The sequence below is a fragment of the Nothobranchius furzeri genome, chromosome 12, assembly GCF_043380555.1.
Source record: "Nothobranchius furzeri strain GRZ-AD chromosome 12, NfurGRZ-RIMD1, whole genome shotgun sequence".
Lineage (NCBI taxonomy): Eukaryota > Metazoa > Chordata > Actinopteri > Cyprinodontiformes > Nothobranchiidae > Nothobranchius > Nothobranchius furzeri.
Window position 1 is genome coordinate 16125297 of NC_091752.1, and position 25132 is coordinate 16150428.

General features: G+C 41.2%; 1 protein-coding gene across 1 annotated transcript in view; it reads right to left on the reverse strand.

The window, feature by feature from the left end:
* The window catches only part of itga9 (integrin, alpha 9), a 62316-nt gene that overhangs the window by 15263 nt on the left and 21921 nt on the right, over positions 1–25132 (reverse strand). The window contains exons 16-18 of the mRNA XM_015944486.3: positions 4379–4531; positions 1442–1518; positions 945–1092 (exon numbers count right to left, since the gene is read on the reverse strand). Of these exons, the coding sequence (XP_015799972.3) occupies positions 945–1092; positions 1442–1518; positions 4379–4531 (378 nt within the window). The remainder of the gene's footprint in view (positions 1–944; positions 1093–1441; positions 1519–4378; positions 4532–25132) is intronic.

A 25132-nucleotide genomic window follows, 5' to 3' on the forward strand; every position in this document is an offset into this window, starting at 1 on the left:
TTTAATCTTGTCCTCTACCTACACAACTCAGAGAAACATCATTCCTCTCTCATAAAAGCCTAAAGAAGTAGTTTTAAAACTGGCAGATTTCTGAAAATGTGTATCTAAATGCAAGTTCTGAACATATTTGCTAAATGTTTGTATTAGTTTCACCCAAGAATACACAGGTTTTTCAAATAATCTAAAAGAAGATTGACTGAATTGAACAAAAATTTCAGAAGTATTTTAGAATATGAACATTTACACAACTAAATATTGCATAAAAGGACAAAAAAGGATGTATTTGCTCAAAGGATCAATAAATTGCTGCTACCCCCCCCCCCCCCCCCCCAAATATACAGAAACATGCATACCCCTCAGTGTGCATGAATTGCACATTCTTGGCTCAGAGCAGCCAAACAGGAAGAAAAGCCAGAACTGGGCTGCCTAGTGTAATAATCCTAATGTTCTCTTCTGTTTGTTGTTTGAAATGTCATTATGGAGTTGTTCTGTTTGGAGTCTGATTCCCTTCTTGTTGAAAATTGTGTAGGTGATGGACCTGCTGTCTGTGAGCGCAGCCTGTCATCTGTCGGCTGGCAGAGCTGTCTGTCAGTTTGTTACCTTGGCAATGTGATTGTGTGTGGAGGAGCTGGAGAGTGGAGAATGAGTCTGAGAAGGTTTGGGGTTGATTTCCGAAGTTTTGACCTGTTATTCTTGGGGATTTCCTAGATTGCTGGTGTCACCGAGCTGCTGTGATTTTCAAGTTAAGCTTGCTTGAATGGCAAGAAACTCAAAATCCATTGTACTTTTTTCTCATGTGGCTTGGTTTTAACTACATGCATGTTTAAATGTACCTATTAGAAAAACAGAAACAGTTTTCTGAAGGGTTCACAAACTTCCATGCACCATTCTGTTTAAAAGTCATGCATCTTGTTCTGATTCACTCGTTCATTCAAGCCACACACCTTCTGCCAGAAGTTGATGTAGAAAACCTCTTTGGTGAAGTTGAAGTAGATGTTGGTGTCGTAGGCGTCGTCTCCGGCATTGGAGATGGTCACGTTCAGCGAGATGTTCCTCACTCCTCCGAGGGCCAAATGGGGTTTGCTATGGAGACTGTTAGAAACAAAGTAAACCTCGTGATCAAAGAGAAATACAAAGACTGGCAGACTACAATGAGATGAATCAACAAGTACATTTTCCATTTCTAAAGGTAGTTTACTGAGATGGTTAAGGCCCATAAGAGAAAACATGTTTATTAATCAAACTGCAAAACTCCAAATAAAAGATAAACAAAAAATAGGTAACTCCCTAACTACGGAAACACATGAGGGTAATCGCAGAAGTGCGTCATGGTTTCACCACCCACACCCTCCTGACCTATTACGTCACTTTGTTCCCTTTGAGCTGGAAGAAAAGGCTGAGACATGGAATGGATCTGAACTACCAGGTTGGAGGTTTTTACCCAGAAAGCAGCAGTTTCCCATGAAGCCTCAGGTCTGCAGCACAGTCGTCTGACAGGCAGTTCTTCTCAAACCAGGTCTGGAGAGGAAACAGTGAAGCACTCAGTTAGGATGACCTCATGCTGTTTGTGCTGACTCCATGCTCAGACCAGGGGGCGGTGCTGTGTGACAGCTGAAACGCTCCCGTAGATTTTTATCCAGGAAAGTCAAAAACTCTTGATTCCTTGTTAAATTATTCAGAGGCTGGATCACAAAAAGAAAATCAAGTCAAGCGGTTGAGCTCGACTACTTTCTGTGAAATTCATTTTGTAGATAATGAAAGAAGCACGTCCCTTTAGTTTCTTCTTTTTTCTTTTAAACAAAAATTGCAGACACTAAGGAAACACACATGAGGTTGTTGGAAAGAAAATAAAGCAATCAGTCCTTTTGGATTCCTCTCACGAAAACTTAACAGGCAATAATAATAATCAGCTGGTAACCGAGACAGAATCATTATAACCCCATTCACTTATTTCCTTTATTTCTTTTGTAGCACACAGGAAAACCGTTGGCTTGCACCAGGTGTGAGGAGGAACTCACGTTCAGTACAGAATGAAGTAAAAACAACTTATCAGCCTGCTTGGAGAATATAAACATTAAATCAATTTAATAACAAATGCAAGGTTAGAAAGACAAAAAGAATACTAAATAAAATTGGCTCACAATTTAAAGTGAACTGCAGAAAAGAATTTCCCTGATTTTATTTTTATTTCACTTTTATTTGACCAGATGGTCAATTGAGAACTTATTCTCATTTATAATGACGATCTGGCCAAGAGGCAGCAACAACAGTCACATACTTAGCTTTACACCAAAGAAAAACAGATGAGATTAGAACAAAAGATACAAATAAGATAAAACAGACATAAAGACAAATGACTGTTCTCATAAATAATATGTACAAGCAATCAAAGCAGACTTAAAACAGTCTTTAAGTACTCAGAAGCAGGCACATTGATCAGGTACTATTGACTGCAATGAATAATTGAAGGTAGATAATGGAATGTAGGTAGCAAGCTTCTGTGACTTTTGCAGCTCATTCCAGTCGTTGGAAGCAGCAAACTGGAATGAGGAGCGGCCAAAGGGGGTGCGAGCTTTGGGAATAACCATAGTGATTCCGTTCCTGGAACATAAATTGCGCTGGTTGCTGGAAATTATTTACTGATTTACCGGTCGATCTACGCTCCTACCCTCACCAATGGTCACGAGCTTTGGATGGTGACAGAAAGAACGAGATCACCGATACAAGCGGCCAAATTGAGTTTTCTCCACAGGGTGGCTGGGTGAAAAGCTCGGTCATCAGGGAGGGTCTCGGAGTAGACCTGCTGCTCCTCCACATCGAGAGGAGCCAGTTGAGGTGGCTCGGGCATCTGGTCAGGATGCCTCCTGGATGCCTCCCTGGTGAGGTTTTCCGGGCATGTCCAACTAGGAGGAGACCCAAGGGAAAACCCAGGGCACGCTGGATAGACTATGTCTCTTGGTGGCCAGGGAACACCTTGGGATTACCCCAGAGGAGCTGGCTCAAGTAACTGGGAGGCATCCTGGCTTAGAATGCTGCCCCCACGACCCGACTCCGGATAAGCGGCTGAAAATGGATGGATGGATGGATGGATGGATGGATGAATAGATGTTGGAAGTGATGAGTAATGAGGGAAGATATGACGGTCTTCTACCGATGATTGTTTTGTATATAATTTGATACCATTGTAACATCCTGTGGGAATGGAGTGATGGCCAGTTAAATAACGAGTGAGTATAGATCACAATGATGAGTAGTGAAAGGGGCACCAGTGACGAAAAAGATTGCTGAGTGATAAATGACATCAAATTTATGAAGAAGTTTTTTGGAAGCAGTCCTATAAATGATGTCACCATAATCTAAGATGGAAGGACAGTCCTTTTGACCAAGGTTTGCTTTGCAGAGTGAGTAAAGAATGACCTGTTGTAGAAACCAAGATAATGACTGTAACCTGTTTGAGGACTCATACTTAAATAAAAACCAGTTTAAAAAAAAATGATAGTTTTAGAAATGGGTGACTTGACAAACATATGAAGAGTTAAAAAATATAACTCTGTTTTTATTAACTGTCTAAAATGCATCTTTTTATGTTACGTCATGTAAAAACAAACATTCAAAGAGGGCTTTTAAGTGTTTTTGCAAATGAGCTCTTCATATTGACCATCTGAGATTGGTGGAGTACATCAACAGATTTTAAAGGAGTAGTTCACTTGTTTAATCAATAGATTGGCAGTGGTCTCGTGTGTCCATCATCAGTCCAGCGGTCCTTTCATTTAACTAAAATCTGAGCTAAACCCAAATTACCCCAGATTAAGTGATGGTCTGTCTTCTGTTGTGTAGGTGTCTCGTGTGTCATAGTTCTAAGCTTATTAGTGTTCTACCTCTTTAACAGGATTAGTACTTTCCTCAAAAACCTGCTTTATTGAAACCCACCCAAGCATGTAAACACATTGTTTTTACCTTAACTTTAAACCAGTAAAGTTTAGAGGTCTGTTACATTGTTTTTAGTTTTTCCTTGTTTGTTTGGCATCTTTTTTGTACAACTGTGTCCTCTTTAATCTTTTAAATTAGGTTTTCTTGCCCTTTCTTATATTTTATGGGGTTTCTTCCTTAATCTTTAATAGTTTTATTGTTAAATGGGTTTTATTTTGTCTAAAACTATAATTTATTTGAATGGAAATGCACAAAAAAAGAATGCTTACAAAATGTAATAATGTTGTTTTACTACAAAAAAGAGCTTTAATGTTACATTTAATTATAATTTTGATGTATGATTTTCAGCCAGTATGAATTTTCTATTAATGTTGAGGTATCAGGCTCTGATGGGTTAAACTGGTATATGACAGTGTGAACTCTATGCATCCTCGCTGAAACACCGTACCTCGTTTCTCGCTGCGATCTTGTTCCCTCTCTTCCATCGTAGCACCGGAGTGAGCGCTGGCATGTCTCGCTCCTGGTGTCCACTCACCACATGCTTCCCCAGGCTGTAAGCCACCTCAAACGTGATGGCAGTGAACACATCCTTCACGTCCTTCTGCAGAGAGCACAAACACCCGGGAGATTGGAGACAGTTGGTCCCACAATACACACACACACACACGCACATGCAACGGTTAAAACTAAATGCAACCTCAAAGAAATAACCATCATGTCAGTGTCTGGGCAATTATAGCAATTTAACATCTTTCTCCAATTAACATGTGGTGCTAAGACTGAATGTGCTGCAGATCATGAGAAGATCACACAGTCTGGATATGGCAGTCCCCGAGCCAAAGGGCCTTGAGGTTGAACGCAGATCCAAGTACTCTGATAATTTCTTGTGAAATAGTTTAAATGACAGGGCTACTCATTTCTCGCATCAATGGCCATTTCATATATTTATTTTATATTTCTCAAACGTTTCTAGAACGTAACGTTTTGGAAAACTAGACCCTGCTCCCAACCTGCTGGTACTGCCTCTGGGAGATACCGTGGAGCTTTTGGCTGCTCCATCCAAGATCACAAAAGAATAGTTTAATTTGGCGCTGAGCTTGGAAACAGCGCAGACAGAGTAAAAACAGAGAGATTAATGTGATCAGAACCCATCTTCATTAGACGACGGCACTGGAGGAGGCACGTGGGAAAAGCTGATGTCGGAGTGCTGGTGGGGGTTCAGCGATGCTCCACTCTTTGTTAGAAGCTTGATGAGTCATGCTCTGGTCTTAAAGTAAAAACAAAAACACAAGATCTAAGTGCAACAAGTACCCCTGTCCAAACTGATGTCCACCAAAAAACAGCCAAGCCCACTAAGTCTACAGAAAGCACTTCCTCATCCTTCCACTCGGTCTTCATCACTTTCGCTGCTTTGTGCTTCATCAGAGCGCTTCCCTTTGTCAGACCACCCATCCTCTTTCCTCGCTCAGGTGCAAGGGCCAGTCTGGGCTTTGGGCACACGATGCATCACCGGTTTCACACACACCCAAACACATCAGCAGCAGGAAAGAGCTGGTGTTAGTGCAGGACATGAATAGACAAAAACAGCAGAGTTAGGGAAACGGTGCTGCACACAGATAAAGCCTTGGCCTTGATGATAACATCTAATATTTCGGTGACTGTTTTGTTGCTACCACACCTCAAAAGAGTGAAAGTGCAATCAAGCACAAAGAGAAGCTGACATGCGAGGATGATTTAAACAGAATCGCTGAGCTGCTGTTAGAGGGAAACTTTCACACACTTCAGAAAAAAGAGTTCCTAATAACACAGATTTACTATCAGAGAGTTTGTTTTAATCAGTAAATTGTTTTCTTTGCTAACATTTCCAAGAGTTTAAGCTGGAGTCTTTAGATCAATGAAGTTTTTAACATTTGATTGGTGAGAAAACAAGTTGTAAGAGCAACTAATGGCTGTAAATTTAAATAAAAGTAGTTTTCTTAGAGATGCTCAATATTATTGGCCGTTATTGGCATATTGCAAATGATTGGTCTTGGTTATTACTCTTTCAGTGGCACAACTTTTACATCCCATTCACATACTGTATTATAGTACATTAAACTCTTCAGCTACTTGTCCTCCAACTCAAAATCAAAATATGATGGATTTGAGGTTTAGTTTATGGGATATTTTTGTTTATTTGCCACAACCGTTTTCATATTTTGTACGGATAATGTCTAACGTTTAAGCATTGTCACATTGTGAGTAGGAGGAGGTTAGGACCCAAGATGCAGAACACCAGACGACACGAGGCAGGAGCGATTTGTAAAAGTCAAATCCTTTTATTAGGATGGGGAACAACAATCCAAAAAAGCAGGAAGCCAAACCTGATATCTAAACTGAAAGACAAAAACCAAAAGCTCACTCATGAGCAGAGACCTAGAGACTTAGTGGGGGTGGCAAAACAACGCTGACAAACATCAATGGACCGACAAAACAATGAGACGCAGACAGGGTTATATACACAGGAACTGGGTGATTGGGAGACGAGGAGCAGGTGCGTGGGGAGAGAGAACTGAGGGGAGACTGGTGAGATCAATTAACTAAATGGGAAGGGAAAACCAAGCAGAGGGGATAAACCCTAACCTATGAATCTCTAAATAAGTAATAAACCTAAAAGACTAAGGGCACAGGAGAGCCAAAGAGTAAATAACTAATGACCTGAGGAGTGAGGGAGACTAATTAACACGTGGGAAAGGAAACACACACTAAAGGAGACTAATAAAATGAAAAAGCTGAACCTATAGAAAAACTACAGTGGGGTCACTAGGGGAGACCTGAGGGAGACTGGGAGGGAGCTAGGGACAAAAAGGGGCACAGGAAGCTTGGGTAGACATGAGGGGGATTCTAGCGGGACACCTGGACGGGTTGGGGAACACAAGGAAACACATAAGGGGAACCCAGAGGGGGGCTGGAGAACACATGAGGGGGACGCAGGACACAGACCATGACAAGCATGAATGATAGGAAATATAAAATGTTTGTTAACTAAAACTATTTAGTTAACCCTGCATACTTTATTGATATCATTATTATTCCAGTTAAGTTGAGTGCTAGCTTTATTGTGGTTTAGGGTCAGGGTTAGTTAAATTCCTGCCACTTCTAAAAGTGACCCAAATAATAAAACATCAACATAATTGCTAAATAAATGTTGTCTTTTTTATTGAGGGATCGAATGATGACAATATTGAAAAGAACCCATTCAGATAAAGGACGTTCACACAACATCTGCCACAGCTTCACACCTCATTGGGCATACAGAGTTGGTGTTGTTCCAACTGGAGGAAACAGGACACGGTTATTCAGTGGCGGCGCAGTCTGTTAAACGCCGGCAGAGCCTTCAGCTTCACTGGCAATTAAAACAAAATGCTTGAAATGGCCCTTGTCCTCTGAATGAACTGACCTCCTGGGAGAAGACGGCTTCTTCCAACTCCCCCCGCTTATCTCACATTTTCAAATGTCTCAGCGGACACCACAGCAAACGACAAGGCTTGAAACGGAAGATTAAATCCCTCGTTTCTACGCAATCTAATGCTTTACTTGTTACACAAGCAAACAGGCCTGATCTGTCTGCTGCTGTGGATGCATTTCTCTTTCATTTCTAACAGACCATCTAGACTGTTCTCCCATTAACAGAATTAAGGACTGCTAATCAACCAGAGAGCTCCAGAGATGCACCACATGGGGCTGTTTGGCAACATTTAGAGAGCTTTAAATATCCATCGATCGATGCTGCCAATTTCCCCTCCCATATTCACACCCTTAGTTGGGTCATTTACTCCCTCAGAATCCTGCTCACTTCCTTTATTTATGGAACAGAGGAGTTCCTGCAGCTGTGAGAGGACACTGGCTGGTTCTAATTTTATAAGAAGAAACCCCAACAACTGCCCCTCACATGTCGGCTAAGCTCACACAAGAGGGACTAAGCTATAGTTAACAGACGTGCTCTGTTTTAATCCTCATTCAAACACACAGGGTGTGTCACAGATCTCAGATCAGAGACAGAAACAGAACGGATGACATTTCAGTGCCAATCTCCTACGTTAAGATGCAGTTATATGTGTTTTACCAATCAGTTATGGTAAATGTATTGTTCTATTGGAACATCTGGGTAATTTAACCAGACCCTCGTGGAAAGCTCATGTCTCTAAATAACAGGTTCCACCTAAAAGCTAAACCTTCCAGTTCATTTCAGGGACCAACCCAGTACCTGAACTGGGGTATGTACTCTGAAATGGTCAGGTAAAGCCATTGGGCAGACTTGTGATACATTCACACCGATTGGTTGAAATGGGAAAATGATATGGACAGACTTCCCCAAACAACCGGTATTTGTGGAATTGGATAGACAAATGGAAAGAAAACAAAACAAGCAGCATTGACAAAATTTCAAAACTCCCAATGCCTAAACATATGGTGGAAATCCTTCCACAATGTCATAATTTACTCTGCTTTGTGGTCTCAGAGAGCACCATGACAGCTGTTTCTTTTGGTCATTGAAAGCCACTTTTCACGTTACACTGCCTCTCTCTGTCTCCTGAATGACAGAGCTAAATTTTATACATGTTAGCAACATCCGTGGATACTTTTAGAGCTAATCAGTGAGGCCGGTTTTAGCATATACCTGAAAATGACTATTTTATTTGGAGACACAAAAGCTGGGAAGACTGAGCCATCATATTTAGTTTTCTGGAGCTCCTACAGAGGAAACACAGTTCTTGATAATGACCTTTTATTCCCTTGTCTGGAGCAGAAGCTGGGTGGGGGCCAGGAATGTAGCACCAGAGTGATTCCGGTTCTACTTAGAAGATTAATGAGTTTATGTCTGGTCCTTTCTTGTATGAGGTCCCTCAGGGCTCAGTTTTAGGCCCTCTCCTTTTCATGTTTTATTTGTTCCCACTTAGGTCCATATTTAATGCGTTTTCATACTTGCAGTGTTCAGTCCATTTAACGTAGGTCCAAACCGAGATACCAAGACCTGATGGAGTTGGTGGAGGTGGCCATGAAAATGATAACTCAATCTGATGAAACAATCACATGTATACTACAAGTTTGAGCTAAACGCCCTCCAGTAGCCAGGCTTGTGTTGCATTCTGGGACACGGGAAAGAACATAAATGTGTATTTAGCAAGCAGCCTCCAGGTAGTCAAAAATGAACCAACATAATCTCACTGATATATGAGTAGATGACCAGATTATTCACATCAGTCTCCTAACATACACTTAAGAGTTCAAATGGTTCATAAACGGCCCAGGTAGAGAGGGCTAGACCAAGTTATCAACTAGCTTAGAGGTTTCCCTGTGTGATAAATAAATGAGCCACAGGTAAAAGCTACAAATTCTGATTTATTCCAGAGGAGTTGAACTACAGGTGTGAAAACACCTTTAGAAATACTCATTTGCGTTCCACTGTTTTGTGGATTGACTGCAACATTTAAATTTAACAAGAAAAATGGCTGAAGTGGTGATTTTTGGAAGCTCCGCTGAAGCCCTCAATGTGGAGACAGATTCCTTGGCCCAGTAAACATTAAGAACCTTTTCTGGATTCATGAAGAAGAAGCAGAACAGAAATAGACATAAAAAAGACAACACACTTGATTTACACTGAGGCTGCTGCAGCCATTAGCTTCCAAACTGTCTCCAAGTGGGTGGAAAGTAAGGTAGCGTGTTGCACTTTTACACCTTAGAACAAATCCCTGAATGATACTAATAAAGTTTTTCATGGATCCCTAAACTGACTCCTGAAACTCTCATCCTTCCATGAAGACAGTCATTTATTAAAGGTTCCATTTTTACAGTGTGGAGAAAATCTACCGAGAATCAGCAGAAGCTTTCCATCGTAGGTGTAAATTTTCAGCTATTGGAATAAATACTAAAAATCTGCATGCTTCAGCACTTCCCGTTCTTTTACGACACTCTTGACACAACTTGAATATGAATTCACAGGATGCATGTCAGTTTGCATTCCTACACACTTTAAAGAAAACAACTTGTAGTCAAACTTAAGCGGACTCCACTCTGTTTATGTTCTCACTCAGAGCCTTTTTCGTTTAACAGAGCATAGTTCACACTTCTTTCTGTTACTCATGTGACTCTTTCCATAAAGTTAGCATGCATCCCCCAGGAGCACACGGCTGCTACTGTGTGAATTAATCTGACTGTGTTGAATTCATTCATTAGATTTCTACTGTAGTTCCACTACTGTTACATACGCTACGAGCTTTTATGTAGATCAACAGAATGGTAACACACCAAATCGCCTACATCCTGCGTTCGAGCCAGTGGGTGCGGGGAGGCTGACGTCAGCCTGCAAAAGACTCTGATGCTCAATTTAAATGCCTCACGCTTGGCTGAAACACACAAGAGCTCCACTCTCAGCCAAACCTCAGAAGTGTATAGCTTCAACCCCCGTCACGGGAAGTCTTTATTCACTCAGGAGGGCAAACGCACACAGAGCTCCTTTTTAAGCCAACGCATGTTTATTCGACTTACATGTTGAGGCCATTTTATTGAAGGGCTAAATGCCAGGGAACATCGGTTCAAACGGGGGAAAAAAGCTTTTTATTTATGTGATTAATGTCAAAGTTTAAGGCTACGTGTGTTTGGTGACACAACTTTAAAGCGTTACGAGGGACGTGTGCAGCATATGGCAAACACGCTCACTAAGAGCTCATCTTGGTTCATCCTCGGATGAAGAGTAGATGTTAGACGAGTTCCTTTTATGATTCAGCAGCTGCTCAGCTCAGAACACATTAGCAGATGTGGAGACGTCTCCAATGGCAAATCGTGTAGGTGAAATAGAGAAAGTTGTCCAGTTTTTTCTTATCCTTCAATGGCAGACACATTAGACTCAGGACCAGAACTCCATAAATGTATTTCAATAAACCACAGTTCTATCCCCCATTCGCACCACTTATCTCATACAAGAATTTCAATGACTTTTAGGAAAGTGCCCCCTCACATCCTGTTTATAGTCCCCAGAGAACGTCTCCTCGATCAGGCTGTTGTTGTCGGTGGCAGGATATTTATTTGTTTAATCTATATGGCTTCCTGTAAGGACAACCTCAAGGATGTCCTTGTGAGAAGGATTTCTGCTGCCCATAAACCTGGATTTCCTTTATTTAATTACATTTTTGTGGGCTTTATTGGTTATTTTTTGGCTGTGTGGTGGTTTTCTGTCTCTCTTGTCATGATAAACAATCTGCTTTGTCTTTTATGTCTTTGGATACCAACTTGGTGTTGTAGTCGCTTTTTATTGTTCCTTTGCCCAAAATGGGTTCATTCACATGAGAAAAAAAGACAATGTTGCAATAGCCAAAATTTCTTTGTTCCTCAAATGACCCATGGTGTTGAGTCTACAGTATTGGTTACCTCTAAACCTGAAATCGGAGGACGAGTCGGCTGCAGATCAAAGCGACGTCCAATTTGAACCCAGACTGTGATCTTTTCCACAACCTGAGTTATTGGTGAATGAATTAAAGCAAACTGTAAACATGTTGAAAAGGAACAGAAACAGCAACAGTAATAAGTAACCAAAAAGCACTGATTGCATACGGTCCCTTGGTACATTTTGGTTGCAGGTCTGAAACCTGCTCATGATGACCAAATGGTTTTATTACCTTTAGCCTGCTCAACCAGTTCTGAGAAACGTGAAAAACCCAGACTACCAGTCATACCAAACCCGTGCCGTGTCTTTGTTCTCATTCAGTGTGAGCCATGTTTCCTCCAGATCACTGGAAAGGATTTCACTCACACTGATGTTTTAATGGAGCCAGTCAGCCTCAGATGTTTGTCCAGCTTCCAGCCTGATACATGACACAAAAGCTGTTGTGCAATAAAGAAATATTGTGAATGGTAATAAAAAAAAGAGAGAGCGTAGTTTACAGTTTATTATATGTTAAACAGCAAGAAATAAAGTATCTAATGTTAGCTCTGCTTATTGTGCCTATTTGGCTAGAAATAAAACAAAAACAGATTTAAATGACTGTAGAATCAATTGAATCTAAAGCAAATTAAGGCCAATCACGAAATGAGTTTTCTCTGCCGGGTGTCTGGGCCCTCAGAGATATGGTGAAAAGCTCTGCCATCTGGGAGGGGCTCGGAGTAGACTTGCTGTTCATCCATATCGAGAGGAGCCAGCTGAGGTGGCTCAGGCATCTAGGCCTCCATGGTGAGGGTTTCCGGGCACATCCAGCCGGGAGGCGACCTGAAGGAAGACCCAGGACACGCTGGAGGGGCTGTTTCTTAGCTGGCCAGGGAACACCTTAGGATTCCCCTGAAGGACCTGGCCCAAGTGGCTGGAAAGTGGGAAGTCTGGGCTTCTCTTCTTTGGCTACATTTGAGCCAATCCCGGATAAGTGGATGATAACGGATGGGCGGATTAAGTTTATCACACTTCAGCTATAGTAGTGTTGCCTTGCCAGCTTTTGCACATGCTAGGTAACAAAAAACAAAAAGAAAATATTACAAAATATGGACAGAAGGAGTAGGCGGGAGGGACAGTAGCCCTAGCAAGGAAACTCAGACTGTCCTCTCCTTGGCCACTTTCACCAACTCCTCTGGGATCCAAAGGCATTCCCAGAACAGCCTAGCGATATAATCCCTCCAGCTTGTCCTGAGTTGACCTCGAGGTCTCCCCCTGACAGGACGTGCCTTACACACCTCCCTGGGAGGCATCCAGGGCATCCTGACCTCCTGCTTACACCATCTCAGCTCAAATCAACCTCTTCACCCAGTCTCTAAAGCCCTTTTCAGATAGATATTCTGGAATATGTGTGGACAATTCAATCCGGTTTTTAACCGGAACTGTGTTTTCATACACACCACTTTTGTACCGGAACTTGTCCTTCACACAGCAGGGAAAAGTTCCAGATGTCGTGGGGGTGGGGGGGTGGGTGGGGGGGTCGGACTTATGTTAAGCATAATTTTGCGCACACGAAGATGCATAAGAGACCTGGATGATGAAGCTCAATGGTTAAAGGAATCAATGAAGTGCTCTGTCGTGCGTCTAGACGGTACCGTAGGAGGCGAGCTGCCATGGTTCGCTGCATACTACAGCAGCGGGCCATCTAGGTGCGCACAGCGTCCCCCAGTCCCCTCCTCCTCCCCCTCCTCCCTGTCCGGAACTCTACCTCACCAGTCTGAAGCAGCCACCTTGTCCGTAACAAGTCCGGGCCTTTTACTAGGGGCTTTGTCCGGTTAAATTACGGAAAACGTTATTCGGATGTTTGTATTCAGACACAAAGGTCTTACGGACAGAGTCTGGAACATTTCCGTTTTTCATGGCCTGTCTGAAGGGGGCTTAAGGCTGAGCCTGGACGGAGGATACTCTTTAGGTCACCAATATTCACCATCTTTAATGACCTTTATTTAACCAGGTGAGTCGAATCCTTTTCTCAGGACACTTGGTTTGAGCAAACATCAGCTGGTATGCAGATGCTGCCCCAACCCACCAGTTGATCTTCTAAATGTTTCCTTTTCTCAAAAGCAAAACCCTGAGAACTCCTCCCCTTGAGGCCTACCCCTACACCCAATCCTCATCCCAGCTAACGCACACATAATGAAGCTAAAACTCAGAGATGTAATATTCATACCATCAAACTCAACACTTTACACCCCACCATGCTCATAAAAGTTATGAAAAGCCTTCAAGAGGTCAACGGTAACGGGAGCAAACCTGCACGCTTTTGGCAAAGACGCTGAAAGTCCCTTAACAAAAGGCCTTCCTCCCCATCCTCCACAAGTACAGTGATCCCTCGTTTATCGCGGTAGATGCGTTCCAGACCTGGCCGCGATAGGTGAAAATCCGCGAAGTAGGGACACCATATTATTTAACAGGTACGTATTCAGTATTCAGACTTTTAAAACCCTCCCTTTACATAGAATTTTTTTTACTTGGTTTATTTATAGTTTTATTACAAAAAGTGCATTTTATGATGAAATTGATGGAAAAAACAGGAATTTCTTGATATTTCACATAGAAAAATACCGCAAATCGGTGAAAACTACCGCGAATCAGCGAATTTCCCTTGAATAAGGCTCCAAAGAAAAAGTCCGCGAAGTCGTGAATCCGCGATAAACGAACCGCAAAGTAGCGAGGGATCACTGTACCCCCACTCAGTGTGGCTTGGGGGGCGCGGTCAAGAGTCATTTCCAAATCCCAAAATAACACGTCGACTGCTTGGGCAAACTCTTAAGCTGATTTTTTTCTGTTTCTAACAAATTATTGACCATCGTTTCAACTAACATCTAGACCTTTGTGTCTTTGATCCTTTAAATCTGCCACACTGAAACCTTTAGGATGTGATGGTGTGTTGCAAAGCCTCCCGTGAGTAATCAAACATTTCCTCCTGAATTCAGAGACTCACTTAGCTGTACGGAAATGCTCACCATCTGCTCCACCAAGTGCATTTCTGTATCACAATGGGAAAAGATAAATGTGTAGAGCTCCTTTTTAAAGAAAACATATACAACTTCAAATCTTTATTTTCCTTACAAAACAAATAAAGATGCAGATATCGATAGGCTTTCTGTAACAGGGTAAAATAGGGTGCAGAAAACGAGATCCACACCCTTCTGCAAAGAATGTAAATTAAGAGAATTTATGGGCTTTTAAACAATGCTCATGTAAAAAGGTAAGTTTACAGCAGACTTTTACGGCCTGAACGCGTCATGAAGAAGGCATCCAGCATCTAATCGCTGGGAAGTTGGCGCTACAGCTGGGATTTATGGAAGAGCTGAGAAAGGTGCCTCTCTTCCCCAGTGGAAATTAGCAGATGGAACCGGTTAGCTGCTCGAAACTCATCAGCATCTTTTTTTTTTACAACAGTCCATCAACAGTGGCTTGATGTAATGCCAATGCTAAGTATAACTGCTTTATCTGAATCTGAAATTCAGCCAGGCACCTATAAATACACAGATGTGCTCCCTCAGCTCTCAGCTACTCTCTCATTGGGACGTTTTTAATGCATTATTTTTTTCTGAATCATTTCAGCGATTGCAATTAAATCAGACTAGAAAAAAATGTAAATTTTTGCAATCACTACTGAAATAAACCCAGAAGCAACAGGAGCAGAGGGGAAGGGCTTATCTCACCTTAAAAACACAGTGAGCAGTTTCCTTCTTCCCCGCCCTCCTGGTGGAATTACAACTTTCGAAATAAACCCCTTCTGTGTAGAATTAACAACAAGCTAACGCTAATGTTAACCAACAAATACTGAAGTAAACCACAAAGTAAAAAGATCCACACTGTTGGACAAAAAATATAATTACTTAGAGTAGCAACAAAGCCAGGTCACCATCAGTCCATGATTTTGTAGCCTCCTCTAGCTTCCTCAAGCTAATGTAGGCCCTACCAATGTTCACTCCGGTTTTAGCTCTTTGCTTCGCCTCTCAAGACATTAATCTCTTACTTTTACTTCCATAAAAGAGAATTTGAATTTGGTTATGTTGCATCTTGAGAATTCAAACAGAATAAATATGTTGCGGGGGTCATTTTAGGAACATTACTGATAAAAACAACAAAAAGAAAACAAGAAATGTGACTAAAATTCTTCCAAGAGTTTGGGGCGATCGCTCATTGATGCTACTATCAAACCATGCTGCAAAACTCCTCTTCCTGTTTCTATAATTAAAGGATTCTGCTTGAGATGCAGATAACAAAGGGAGGATTGTAGACATGCTCCCTTTGGGAGTGATTTCAGTCACAAATGATGTTTCATTCACATTAACTCAGGAACCCTGTTGCTAATAGCATCGCAGTTCTGTTTCTAAATATTGTTGCTGAACAACAAACCTCTGAAAACTTCCTGTCGTTGAGAGATAAACTTCCTTCAAGATCCTGATAAATATCGCTGCATAAACAAGAAGCATGTCATCTAAATATTTTACACAATTAATTTTGTTGTGAAAACAAATAATTGAAAATAAACCACCGGTTTAATTTTTTAGAGGTCACAGTTGCTGATGTGAAAGATTTGATGAAAAGGGATTTTTCAGTCTCTACTGATGGGTGTGTGTGTGTGTGTGTGTGTGTGTGTGTGTGTGTGTGTGTGTGTGTGTGTGTGTGTGTGTGTGTGTGTGTGTGTTTCATCCTGGTGACAGAGTGAGTTTCCAGATGCTTCCTGCAGCTGATTTTGTCACCGTGTAATTCTGGGTCACTTTTACTGCCTTGTTATTGTTGGAGCCATTGTTTTCAGACAAAGCTCTGATAAAACTGCAGCAAGCAGAGATAAATTAGTTAAATCTACCTGCTGAACATCCTGCAGGATGAAGTTTTTCTCAAACAAAATATCATGTTTTTTTTTTGTTGGATTTCCTCTGTGAAGGACTTTGTTTATGCAGGAAGAAGAATTTGATAATGAGGCCACCAATTAGTTCTTTTAGTTTGAATTTATGACATTTCCCTGCAAAACAGTTGCTGGTGCATCACAGTCCGAGCTTGTGATTCCACACTGAACATTTGAATACATACAGTGCCGGTTTCCTCAGTGGTGTAAGAGGAAATCATGGCCAGAAAAACTCTTTCATTGTGGTCAAACTTGCCCACCCATTAAGCTGCCTTGTGGTGGCATCATGTGGCAGCAACATGGCCAAAAGCCTGCAGAAACACTCAGCTCAGCGTGCAGCCAAAATCAACAAATCATCAAAACTGCACAACCTCTGGTCAGATTTGATACGACTAAAAACGATGAATTTGCCATGGCAACTGCACAGACTTGGGTTAAACGAGCAGTTATACAAAATGTGATACTTTGCTTGCAGCTTGCATGCACACAACGACCTCATGAGAAAGTTGACTTGTTAGAAAATCCTTGGAAACAGCCTTTGGAGAAGGACTGTCTCGTGTTCTTGCTGGCGTGACCATGTAGGGAAATCCTGACGAAAATGTTACCCAGAGCTAAAATTAACTCGAACAGCTCCTCTTTAGTATCCTGCAAGTGCGATTAACACTCAAATTTGAAGCCAAAATATTTAGTTGAACTTATTTATGACTGTGTAGCTGACATTTTCCTGCAGATTTATTATCATCTGAACAATTTTAGTCTTTATTAAAAATGTTTCTTCAAATACTCTGTATAAATAGGTGCCTGACATTTTGCCACATGTAACAGAAGACAGCTGGGTTTGGTTATGCTCCTGTTATATGGTTTCACTGGATCAACTCTCTTGGCCTGAGCTGAATGAACCAGCTGGAGGGGACAGCATCAGGGGGACTGAAACGTTCTGAAGAACGTAAGTGGAAAACAAAGCAGTCAGTGTGACCGTCGCTCAGGGCTCCCATGTGTCCAATAGGGCTGAGACTTTGTGCCGCTGGAGACTTTTTGGGATGCAGAGACAGGAACTCCTGCCCTCTTTACTCTCCTGGGTTTCCTGTTTGTTTGTGGAGTGCAGACTAAGGTCAGACATGAAGGCTAGCCAGTTTAGCACTTTAACTTTGGCCTATTCTAAACAGATAGTTTGCAGAATAAAGGTCAAATTTGATCTGTGATGTATCAATCACAGGGAATTTTAAAATCTGTCAGCCACAAATTCACCAAAGCCTTGCACAGGTGTTGTGAGTGCAGTTTGGGCTTTCACATCACCGTTTAATTCACAAAAACTTTGCAAACAAGCATCTGCTGCATATCACTTCATGCTCCCATCCAAACCGAAACTTTCTTCACTGGTGCAGTTTGCCCAGATAAGTTGTTATGCAAGCATTTAAAAACAACCATGCACGTTCATGGAAATCAATGCCATGAAAAAAAGTGTGTGGTTCTGAAAGAGCTGCAATGTTTATGATGTTCATTTTGTGTGAAAACTTCATCCATCTCATGAGAGTTGGGGCTATTTGCATCTTGAGGAAATTAAAGAGGAGAACAAGCATTCAGGTGCACTTTTTCCGTAACAAAAACAGGGCAGGCGTGTCAGGAAAATCTAATTTACCACCTTTTCCTCTGGTGAGACAATGTCAGTTTGTTTTATTGGACTGATGTGGGCTCTGGCTTTAAGAGTGTATTCTGCCATCTTTGGGTAAGACACTCTTCCTCTCATGCTGGTGGTGATCAGAGGGACCGCTGGTGCCAATTGTGTGGCAGCCTTGCAACTGTAAGTATGCCACAGAGCAGCTGTGGCTACATTACAGCTTATCACCATGAAAGTGTGAATGTGCGTGAAAGATTGTACTGTAAAGCACTTTGGAGCCTCCAACTTAGAAAACTGCAATATTATTGTATCAAAATGTGTCTGATTCGTGTTGATGCTTTGCAACGATTAGAAAGCAGCAACCCAGACTTGTTTTTGTTCTTTTCTTTTTATGTTTGTTTGTTTGTGGAAAGAAGAATGTGTACTTCTGATTTAGGAAGCACAAGATGTCTCTGGTTGACTTATAAATGTAACCCCGAATCTACTTCCTCTCTGAGGAGGACTGCCTTTGATCACTATCAGGGAAAAACATCACTGTGAGAATATTTTTTCTCTTTTTTCTGTCATGTTTGTACCAGCTTGGCTCTTCCGTGGGTTCCTCAGAAGGAACAACTGAGATCAGATGTTAAAGATGATGGGCATGTTTGCACCAACATAGAACGAGTGCTATTTGGGAACCTGAAGCAGAAAATGGGTAGTTTAGAATCCAGACCAGGGGTATTCAATCCCGGGGTCTGGAGGGCCGGTATCCAGCACGTTTTATTTCTAACCCTGCTTCAACACACCTGATTTCAATCAGCAGGTAATTAACAGGCTTCTGCAGAGCTTGACGAGCTGCTGCACAGGTGATTCAACCGCTGAATCTAGTGTGTTGAAGCAGAGAAACCACTAGAACGTGCTGAATACCGGCCCTCCCGGAACTGAGTACCTCTGATCTAGACCATAATTTGCCGAAACAAAATAATTTTGCTTTGCGTGTCAGTCTAGGCACGCTCCATTGGAACCTCCGCAGCCACGGTCAGTATTGTGGCTGACCAATCACATTGTGTTTATTTAGAAAAAACATGTATTGTTTTATGTTTTCTTTTATGTTTATGTATTCTTCCATGACGTAATGGCGGACTACCCTGCAGACTGGCACCCGTAGAGGTCCAATCACAGCGCTCTATTGGTTTGGTGGACCACTCTGAAAAAACAAAGATGGGGACGGCTCGTTTGAAACTTTGCTTTTGCTTTGGCATCAACCATGGACTATTTGGACTTGGGCTTTTCTTTGACCCTAGAGCTGATAGAGCTACTGAATTTTATTTAGAAAAAGGATGTATGTGTACCTTCTTTGATGCTGCATCTGTAGCGGTGAGTACGTCACATTGTTTGTTATCCATTAGCATGAGAAGACAGTTTGAAAGACAACTGTTGATCCCGCCCAACGACTGAGTGCTGTCAGTGGATCATGGCCAGATGATATAGGATGACTTGCCAGGTCAAAAAAACTGAAGCAATTCAGACACAACATGGGAATCTTTCTACTTTGACTGAATTTGAAACATCCGTGTTTCTTTTTGTCCTCAAAGACCATCATCATAAATTCTATACACTGCAACAGTTGCATGCTCTGTACCGTGGAGACTGTTTGAGGTTTGAGTAAAGAAAGACCACCAGTGCTTTTAGCTTTGACATGCACCGCTCATCCCATAAATGCTTCAGCAACAGCAGCAGCCATCAGAACAAAGTTTGCTGGACCTTTAAATACTTGAGTGGAGCCAAGCAAATGTTACAATGACATGAGATATACATGTAGGACAGAGTGTGTAATGTAGGCCAGTGGAAAGAGGGGTGGAGAGGTTAGGATGCCTTACCAGCTAAATTAAACACACAACTGTTACAGGCAAGGCTCTGGCTGCTTATTTTAACTCCTCTTTGGAGAGCGGGATGCGTCTGTAGTGCTACACTAAGCTTGTCCCGACCACACACGCAACAGGCTTTAGGCGTGATCTCAAGGTTCACGTGTGCTCTGTAGTAACACGACTGCTGGAGTAAAACACACACGATGATGGGTGGATAACAAAACGATGTTAACATGAACAAACTCAGAACATTTAACAAAGGAATGCTTGCATGGTATTTACTGAGACACACATTAAATCAAAGCCACGTAAGCACAGTCAGCCTGATGGACACTTTACACTTCATAGGTAAACATTTACCACAACTTTGTGTTAGCAAAGCACTTGTAGTACTTTAAATTAATGAACACCCATGTTCTTCACTTAACAAGGACAAGATACACACACAGAAATCCAACTATGGACTAGGGTTGGAAAACGGATTCTGTTTTCTAGAAAACTCCTCCGAATAAAAGAACAGCTTCCACACAGGAACTAAGAGTCACAAAATATATTTGATGCCAACAATTTACTCAGAAAAGAAAGTATTGCTGTACGGAAGAGGGAACAAGGTCATCGACAAGCAAGTTTATTAAAAATGTTTAAGGTGATGCTCACCGAGGAGGCGCATAATACTTGTTCTTTGTAAAACACGATTGGTTGCTGACTTACATGTGTGCAAAACATGAAATCCCATATTAGTTACATAAAAGGTAAAATTGCCAAATCCTTAGGAGTGTTACATAGAGTCACGTTTTTACTGACTAATTCTGGTTTGTTGGCATTGTACAATTCACTGATTGTTCCATACTTGACTTATTGCGTAGAAATCTGGGGAGCAACATACAAAAACTACACACAACCCTTATGTATTTTACAGAAAAGAGCTCTGAGAATCATCAGTTATAGTGGCTGCAGAGATCCATCAAACCCATTGTTTATTAAATATAAATTACTAAAATTTCTTGATTTAAAAGACTGGAAAATCATACAAACCATGTATAAAGCCAATTTAGGAACTCTGCCAACAAACATTCAGGGGATATTTGAAAAGAGAACTAGTAATTACATGCTGAAAGAAACTGATGTGTTTACAAAACCCAGATTTAGAACTAAAATTAAGGAGTAGAATATATCTGTAAATGGTGTTAAATTATTGAATAACCTTAAAAGGGAAATGAAAAAAAACTCTGTAATTTAATATATTCAAAAAATGTACCAAATTGAGTGTATTAAATAATTATGAAAATGTAAATTAAATCAATGATCATGATCTCACTGGGATTTAGAACAGGAAAAGGTTTAAAATTAATCTGTATGTGTGTCTGACAAATGGTAATTGTGTATAAATTGATTATTTCTTCTGGAAAAGGGGGCAGAAATTATAAGATGTTTTTCTTCATTCTGCTCTTTTTCGTTCAAATTTGATTTTTTGTTATGTATTTCTTATTGTTTGTATGTTTTATTTGTTTCTATTCTGAATGAAATAAAGAAAAAAATAGTCTTCTGCCCCTACTTCTCAAATTAGTTGCTTTAAGAAAATAGACGAGGAAACGCCTGGGTCAGAAAAAGTCACACAGATCTACATCACACTGCTAATTTGCTTTAATGAACTGACCCATCTTCACTTGCTAATGTAGTAAGCTGTTTATTTCAGCACTGTGAGGACAACATGTGTTGGCTAGTAGAAGCTAACCATTTGCATTAGCAAATCCACATAAATAGAACTCGTTCAGGCTTGTGTCATTTGTGCAGATTAGACATCAGCATTGTAATTTTTTTTCTAAGAAAAAAGAGTGAATGAAAGCAGCTGAAGAGTTGTGTCGCTGTTAGCCAATTAGAAGCAAGCTGCTTGCATATCATGAATATTAATGAGTAAGACTCATAATCTTGCCACTTTTCTGTCTTCTGCTCCTCCCAAAACTTTAACTTCCTAAAACAGGAGTGCCAGAGCTTTTCTTCTACTGAAACAACTCTAGAGACCACAGCATTTCATTTAAAACAAGCAAATGATTAATTCACTCAAAGGATTTACAGAATCGCTGAACAAAAATGTCATGATTGTTTCCAGATGAGTGCCTATTTGTTTAAAAAATATGGTTGCCCGGTGGTCTAAGGATCAAAAAATGCATCTGAAGAAACAAAACGACTCCTGAAACATTGTCTTGAACAGAGAATATGATGTTTGTCCATGTCGTACAACCAGTAAGCATGGTGGGGGGTGGCTGGTAATTTGGGGTCTGGTTTGAAACCACAGAACATTACGTCCTGTTAGAATCAATTGTGAAGTCAATTATCTGACAGATTTGAAGAAACTGAGTCGGGATATAGAATGGTTTTCCAGAACATAAATCTGCCGCAGAATGGTCAAAAACAAAAGAAATTGTCCAATTAAAATGTGTATCATGAGCTATTTTAGGATTTTGCTCTTGCAAAAGCTTAAAAATGTACACAAGTACCTACAAAACTCAACATAACAAATAAGAATGGATCAAGATGGCGTAAAAAACAAACACAAGGAACCGGATTAGTTTTGGTCACTGTGCCTGTAAGCCCAGCCAAATCATGGCACTGTTAATCCACTGTTTCTGTTTCAGCTCAGATTTATGTAGATTCATTCAGACATTAGCTTTTGCATGTTTTTTTTATACATACAACTTTGTGTTATACCAATTGCTTTGTTTCCCAGCCTCTATTTGCCATTCTCCTACCTCACATAAAACAAGTTTACATTGAAATGAAGCATCTTTTTGTTTCTTGTATTTTCTTGCACCCAACGTACCCGCTGTGTCGGACTGTCAGGAACAGATTTGTGGCTCTGGGGTAGAAATACCTGTGTAAAAAGTCAGTTAGCTACTTCATAAGTAAGCCTTGTTATAATAAACTTCCATAGCTGAGGTTTCCATGTTCCCATGAGTCATAGCACAAATATTCAAGCTATTTTACTACAAAGAACTTTTCCTGAAGCTAATAACAAGCACACAATTACCACAAGAAATCAAACCTAATAATTCCTGCTCAATTTCCTTGTTTCTCTCAGTAAATGAGTATTTTCAGTCGTATGCACGGCTCCTCTGGTCATCAGAACATCTCATCACTCACCAGACAAGCAGGGCTGCTTTCCCTCCCTCAATACGACTCAAGTGAAAGTCAACAAGGAGATTAAAATTAGCCAAAAAAATGACCAAACGTGGACCATCTGGAAGGCTGGTATGCTTCTAGGTCAAAGACAGAAAAATCAGGATTAAATCAAAGAAATTGTGCATTTTTAGAAGGAGTTACTCCCTCGTTAAACTTTTAGCTTCTTCCCTCTCTGACAAACTCTCATTACGCATCAGTTCTCTCAGGACTTGTTCGTCTACTGAGCAACAGGTTCAGCTTTTTTCTTGATTTCAAGCAGAAAAAAATTGCGCATATCAGCCGTGTGTGTGCACAGTACTGCAAACACGACGATAGCAGTTACATTTAACCTTCAACAAGCTGCCTTTATTTATGTTTTCCCATAACAACTTGCTTTATCCTGTAGCTCCAGAAAATGTGTCACATGGGGATTATTTTCACATGTTTACTTCATGCTATGAACGTTTTCGGCACAGTTTATAATTCATTTGACAGAGATCCTTTAAAAGAGTTTAACTTATAAAATCAACAAAGGGTGGACTGATGGTCACAGTTAATATAAACATGACAGCGGCTCAGAATAGCCTGTGTACCGCTTTCACCATCCCTCATATATCAGCACTAAAGCAACCAACCCTGACATGAGACTTTTCCATCAGCGGCGCTTACGGTGGACACAACGGCAGCACAGCGCCCTGCTGAGACCCTCTAGTATGTTTTGTTTTGAGAATAGTTCAGGCTGGGGTGCAGAGTTTCCCTCCCCTCTTCCTTGAGGATGCAGTCCGGCCAGCAGCTGGTTTCCATTAGCATAACTCTCCAGCGGAATGACAGGACTGGCTCATGTGGGCAGAGTCAGACGCACGGAGGAGGCAGACGATGAGGTCGGTCGAGTAGACTAAACCATCTTTCAAAGTGACACTGGATTATCTATGATTGCTTCAGATTAACACAAATACCAAAAAAATATATATCTATAACATTTGACTGTTGCCATGCTAGCTTAATCTTTGGCATGTTCATGCACATTTAAGGTCAATCAGCCTGTAAACAGTCTGTTGAGTCTGTAATTTGAGTACCACACCTTTGCATTTCTGCCTGGTAATTTGCTTCTGTTTTCCTTCTGAGCAGCTGGAATCTGTGGTCGTATTTAGCAAAAGCTAATCTACAGTAGCGATCGTGCTGCACTTCATGCCTCGCTCCAGAAGGTATTTTTCATCTGCAAACTTAAATATTTACACAGCATGACTGGAATATTCCCACATGCCTGAGGATAACTTTATTTGCTTTTTTTCTCAAGAGAAGATCAAAACCCTCCTGTCTGCATATCACGCAGGTGCCAGAGGACATTTAGCACCAAGACTGACAGCAGAAGGAAGCAGTTAGCCTGGCTCTGTGCAGAGGTAATAAAATCTGCCTACCTGCACCTCCAGAGATGTGTTCAGACTGTTGGCAGCTCTGCCTTTCATTACCAGCATCACTGTTTATATTCATCTAGCAACTTTTGCACTGAAACCAAGCAAACAAGCTGCTAAAGAGGGCTCGCTCAAGCACCAATACATGACCTGGGGGCTTTACACAGAAGTATCTCTCAGCCAAACATCTTCAAGCTGAGAGATATTCCACTAGGCCACCCACAGACGTCAAGGTTTCTGCTTTAAAGCTGGATTACATAGGTTAGAGATTTTGAATTTATATAAAAATGCTTAGATTTGACTATCTGACCCTGTTCTATGAAAAAAGTAGACACCCATAGTCCCTCCCCTGGGCTCTACAGCAAAACTAATCATCTACGTGAGACTCGAGCATTTCCACACGAAGAAGCAACAAACAAAAGTGCATCCCAGTCCCCAGCATGCACTACAGGATGACGCAGATACTTCTCAGTCAGCTTAGCACACCAACATAGCTTGAACGCTAACTCAACCTAAATTTAATTAATGTTATTCTGTAAACGTCAAGCTAACTGAGGAAGAGCAGGGAGGGAATGAAAAGGGATTTATCGTTTGTGTTTTGGAGCTAAGTGGTTGGCGTAGCCAACCCTATGCTACATCGGGCTATTGTTAGCCTGTTCTAGTGTTAGCAACGATCGCTAGCACCAGTTCTTTGATGGTTTTAGATGTCCCCGTGCTTAAGCACTACAGATTTGACTAAAGCGAGTGATTAGCCGTTTCTGCAGAACCCAATGAGGACCAAGGAGATAATTCAGCAGTTGGAATCAGGTGTGTCTGAGCAGGACCATGTCAAAAAGATAACTT